Here is a 5,199-nt window from a genome sequence, read left to right as displayed (position 1 = left end):
TTGGGGGGAAGTCAGCTATAGTTTTAAGCTTTCCACTCACCTACTGGCTTTTTGTGTGTGCGGTCTGTCCCTGGAAGCCACTGGATCCCATCAGATGTACACATGAATTAGACAAAAAAATAAAACAGTGGTTAAAAGTTCTCTAACACCCTCTCCTCCTCTTGTCTTCTGAAGAGTCAATGACAAACAGACATCGATAAAACTAAATTTGCCCTCCTCCCCACCTCAAGACAACAAGAGTTACTGAGACACAAAACGTGTTATCTTGTACCCTTGGGATTACATCTAGAAGGGAAGTTTAGGGGTGCAGGAAGTGCGGGGGGAAGGCGGTGTCTGTGGGCGCAGTCCACTTAGTTCTTGTACTCAAAAGGCTCGTCTCCAGTTTCGTTGAGGAGACACGTGCGGACGAGGGCCTCTGTCACAGCATAAGGATCACAGTTGGCGGAGGGCCGGCGGTCCTCGAAGTAGCCCTTCTTCTCATGGCCCACATTCCTGGGGATACGGATGCTGGCGCCGCGGTTGGCCACGCCAGCAGAGAACTCGTGGATGTTGGATGTCTCGTGGAAACCCGTCAGGCGCCTGGCATTGTCCAGCCCCCCTTTGGGGTCATAGGCACGGATGTGGTACTGGTGACGCTTGCTCAGCTTCTCAATGGCCTCTTCAATGTGCCTGCAAAGGGAGCAAGGAAGAGGGGAAGACACAGTGAGTGTCTGATGGATGGTATGAGCCACTCTTGACGGTTGCATCCAAACCACAGCAGATTCATCACCATCCCCAAGCCACTTCATGATGATGCCTATGACCTACAGCCCATTTTTCTGATCATCTCAACACAGGGTTTCTCTCCACTTCTACTTCCGACGCAGGCTGGTTCTTGGAAAAGTAGCCCCATGGCCTGAAAGGGTCCCTCAGGACTTCTGCGTGTGGGACACCACTGGTCTGTCCCATGGCCAAATCCCACAGACACACTGCCCTGGGGAACCCGCTCTCAAAGGGGAGATTTCTTAACACAAAGGTTTCTATTTGGGTAGCTCACACAGTCATGGCTTGGCTCATTATCTCTGGGCATCGCTAACTTTAAGGCAAGAAAACACAGCTGCCGGCAGGAATCCCTTCATAGACTTCCACTGCAGCCCAGTGCTGCGAGGTCCCTGCCTGCACTCAGTGCATCAGTCCCACAAGGGAACTAGCTTTACATTTCCAGGATCTTGTTTAAGAAAAGGTGGCATCAGCTTCCACAGCCTGGTCTAGACAGTTGCAAATGGTCTTTCTCCTTCATCATATACAAAAAAAGGCCGATGCTGAGTTTGTTTGTTTGTTTGCAGCATTGGCAGATCAAGAGCTGGACAGCCTGTTACGAATAGCTGCGTCGTGGCCACCCATGCTTCCATCAACACTGACTGAGCAGTACTGCTGGCTGAATTTCCCACCCAACACCAAGATGGGAGTACGTAATTATACAAAACGTTAAAAAAAAAGAAGAAGAAGAAAGGCTAAAACATAACGCCAAGCACCAGAGGGACGTCTCCCATGTGGGCAAAAGCTCTGCAGAAAGCTCACGGCTACCAAGTCCAGCCTGCTGCCTCGCAAACAGATGCTACTGGCCCATCTCAAAAAAAAACTTACTTGAGACCTCCGTCTTCCCTCATGTTCTTGGTGCTGAAGTTGGTGTGACAGCCCGCACCGTTCCAGTTCCCAGGGATGGGTTTGGGATCAAAGGACACAATGACACCGAAGTCTTCGCACACCCGATGGAGGATGAAGCGTGCAATCCAGAGGTGATCCCCCATCTCAATGCCTTCGCATGGTCCCACCTGGAACTCCCACTACAAGGAGGAGGAGTCACTGGCTCAGTGGTGCAGAAACAATCGCAGTGAGACACTTCCCGCCCCCTAATGCTCCGATCGTTGATTAAACTACACGGTTCAGAGCCAAAAGCTCCCACTGCCTGGGATTTTTCTGTACTAGCTTGTTCCATGAGGCACCTAAAACAATTTACCTGGGCTGGCATCACTTCTGCATTGGTTCCTCCAATTTTCACTCCAGCATAAAGGCACGCTCGGTAGTGGGCCTCCACAATGTCTCTGCCATAGGCTTTGTCTGCCCCTACACCGCAGTAGTACGGACCTGCAACAGCACAGGTGAACAGCAAGGGGAACGTGAGTTTCCAGAAGGAAAGAGGCTTAAATTCAGTGAAGACTGAGCACACGCAGGGAAGAACTCTCCAAAGGCTTGAGATGTGTGGAAAAAAACCCCAAAAATCTGTTTTTCATGGAAGGAGGAGCAGAGTACAGCACTGATGGAGAGCGAGTCCCTCAGAGTCTGGGCTTGTGCTCTGTCGTGCTGGGCATGAGTTTAAGTCACCTGCAGACTAACAAACCGAGCAGCAAATTTGGATGAGGCCAATCACCATCTTAGCCTTTCTGTAATGATCTTAATCTCATGGGTTAGTTTTTGCCAATATCCTTCTTGCTATTGTCCACCTTCAATTCTAGAGACACCTCCAATCTTTCAGCTCGCCTGAAGCACTTAAGCTGCATCACATGGATAACAGTTCAAACACTCCTGAGTCGGTCCAGCGCAGACTCCCGAAAGATTACCTTGGGGTCCAGGGAAGCCGTTGGAAGGCCAGCCAAACGGATGTCCATCTGTCCCCAGAAGAGTGTACTCTTGCTCCATGCCAAACCAGGGGTGCTGGTTGGACACCATATCCATAATCCGCCTGCAGGTGTGTCGGAGATTTGTCTCTAAAACAGAAACAGCACGAGGCTTATTAGCACTTCCACTGCCATTCCCCATTTCTACTTTCTTTACAGTTCGAGTAATGGTGAAGAATCCCAGGACCAGCCCTTTCTCCATCACCACTTTGTTTGCCTTTTATTTTCAGGGCAGGGATTATTTTTGTGTCATGCAAGATGCCAAGGGCATGAACAGCATTTGGATAGGTCTCCCTTTCCCCTTCCCAGAAATACCACCTCCACCAGGAGAAGGGAGAAGGTCCACTCACCTGCAGACTGGCGGTTGTATTTGAAGACCTCACAGAGAACTAGTTTATTGGGATCCTTGCGAAAAGGGTCCCGAAACATGGCAGCAGGTCGCAGGTACATGTCGCTGTTGGAGCCTTCAGCCTGGAAGGTGCTGGAGCCATCGAAATTCCACTCAGGGAGATCTGGAGCGGAGAGAGGAACAAGCCACAGTGACCCAGGGCCCCCGGTCACCAGGAGGATGGGCTCCCTGCCACCCTCCAGTATTAGAGGTGAAGATGCTTATAGAGAACAGACCTACAATAGGTTTAATCCAAGCTCAGCTGGTTTTGTTCCAAATGGGGGAAGCAAAAAAAAAAAAAAAAAACAACCAACCCAAAACAAGCAAAAACCAGGGGAGTGCAACTCCCCAGCCACCCTGGGAAACACAAGGAGCTGGGCTGCTGGCCAAGCCCAAGCAAACGCAGCAGCACTGAGGACGCTTCCCATGTCGCAACAACCACCACGAGCAAAAACACCCGGTCTCCTCACAGAGGTGGCTGGGCAAGCTGGGAGAGGGCAGAGCACGAGCCACCTTCAAGCTGTAGGAACGAGAGGAGCCATGAAATACCCTCATCCACGTTGCAAGACCTGGGGAAGGTGGGACAGCAAGTCACGTAAATAGGTGAAGTCTCATATGGAGGAAGAGTATGGGCAGCTCGTCCCCCTCATGCACCCCTCCCGGCCGTGCTCTGCCCTCCAGGTCACAACACAGCAGGAGCAGCAGTGAACTCCACCCGGGCAATGTTATCTCCTCCATATCCTGGGGGGGAAAGCGGGAGGATGGGAAGCACAAAGATTTCAAAGGAGCTGTGCCAACCACTCCCTTAGAGGAAAAAGGGGAAAGGGAAAAAAAAAAAAAAAAAGAAAGAAAAAAAAAAAAAGGTAATTCCGCTCAGTCACACACAGTATTTTCATTTCATAACTGTCTCCAGCCAGCACCATGGCAACCTGGGGAAAATCCTAATGCTATTATTGTGTAAGCTGGGACTGTTTGTTCTGAGGGACACAAGCTCTTAATTACACCGGATAGCTCCATTCTTTCCCCTCCACTTTCTTCTGCCAAACTACTTCCGGCCAAAATGAGTACTTGAGAGTCAATGGGCCACCAAGCCCCTGCCAACAGCCCCCTCCGCAGCGGGGGCAGCGCCAGGGACAGGCTCCCAACCCCGGGCCTCTCACAGAAACTCCGTATCTGGAGAGCTGGGAATGTCCCCCCAGGATATCTGGGGAAAGAGGTAACTGGAAAGGGGAGGGGAGCAATGCTTTGCCCAAATATCATCCCGCTGCCACGAAAAGGAAGAAATGGCATCCTTTCTCCGGAACAGCCAAGCACGGCTGCTTCTAGCCAGCGAGGGGCCACGAGTCCTGCACCTGCCCTCTCACCTTCAAGACTCTTGGGCTCGTGGTCCAGCGTGCGAGTCTTGCAGCGGAGATGCTCCCCTGTCCCATCGATCCAGATGTACATGGCTTGGACCTTCTCCCCCTGCGGCAGTTTCATGTACATGTGCTTGATGGCTTTGCTCAGGTGGGAGCTCGCCGAGGTGGCCATGGCTGCAGACCGGACGAGGGGGTTCCTACAAGGATATAAAAACCAACCCCAGCGGTGAGGTGAGCCCTTCCCTGCGCTCCCAGATTTTTCACCTCCCAGCCAGGGAGCAGCATGGGACAGCTCGGCGATGGGGCTCGCTGCCACCTCCAGCAGTCCCATGCCATTCTGCAGGCCCAAAAACACGGCAGCACAGGCGGATGGACGCAGGCAGCTTGGAAAGCACTGCTGCAGAAGCAATGCCTTCAAAGCGCCCCCTTAATACCCAAACTGCTGCCAATAACTTAGGCCTTATCCACCGAGCCGACAGCCCTCAAAAGCCCTCCTCAGCCCTCTGAACTTTTCACCTCCGTGCTCACCGCCTCTCCGGAGCAAGGCTAACCCACGAGGAAAGCTTAGCCGGGGCTTTCTTAACATAACTTGCTTCAAGCGAGGAGGGTTTGCCAGCCCCAGCTGCCTTCTCGCATCAGCAGATGTTACACAAGCCTCACCTGGGGCAGGAGGCAGCGCAAGCGACCCCCAAAGCCACCCAAGGGGCAGCAGCCTCCGGGCAGTAACAGGGAGGTCTGAAGGGGCTCTGGTCCCTAAGCGGCGAGACCGGCAGCATCCCTGCCGACCCCAGCACAG

The 5,199-nt window shown here is 52.6% G+C and overlaps 1 protein-coding gene across 1 annotated transcript in view; it reads right to left on the bottom strand.

Moving 5' to 3' along the window:
- Nucleotides 1-240: 240 nt before the first annotated feature.
- The window catches only part of GLUL (glutamate-ammonia ligase), a 14,037-nt gene continuing 9,078 nt past the window's right edge, over nucleotides 241-5,199 (bottom strand). The window contains exons 2-7 of the mRNA XM_009892837.1: nucleotides 4,410-4,600; nucleotides 3,008-3,169; nucleotides 2,601-2,747; nucleotides 2,000-2,127; nucleotides 1,627-1,826; nucleotides 241-669 (exon numbers count right to left, since the gene is read on the bottom strand). Of these exons, the coding sequence (XP_009891139.1) occupies nucleotides 351-669; nucleotides 1,627-1,826; nucleotides 2,000-2,127; nucleotides 2,601-2,747; nucleotides 3,008-3,169; nucleotides 4,410-4,600 (1,147 nt within the window). The 3' untranslated portion in view covers nucleotides 241-350. The remainder of the gene's footprint in view (nucleotides 670-1,626; nucleotides 1,827-1,999; nucleotides 2,128-2,600; nucleotides 2,748-3,007; nucleotides 3,170-4,409; nucleotides 4,601-5,199) is intronic.

The sequence above is a fragment of the Charadrius vociferus genome, unplaced genomic scaffold (assembly GCF_000708025.1).
Source record: "Charadrius vociferus isolate BGI_N301 unplaced genomic scaffold, ASM70802v2 scaffold39, whole genome shotgun sequence".
In the NCBI taxonomy this organism is placed as follows: domain Eukaryota; kingdom Metazoa; phylum Chordata; class Aves; order Charadriiformes; family Charadriidae; genus Charadrius; species Charadrius vociferus.
The sequence above is the reverse complement of the archived record's forward strand: the minus strand, read 5'-3'. Positions and strand labels throughout refer to the sequence as shown.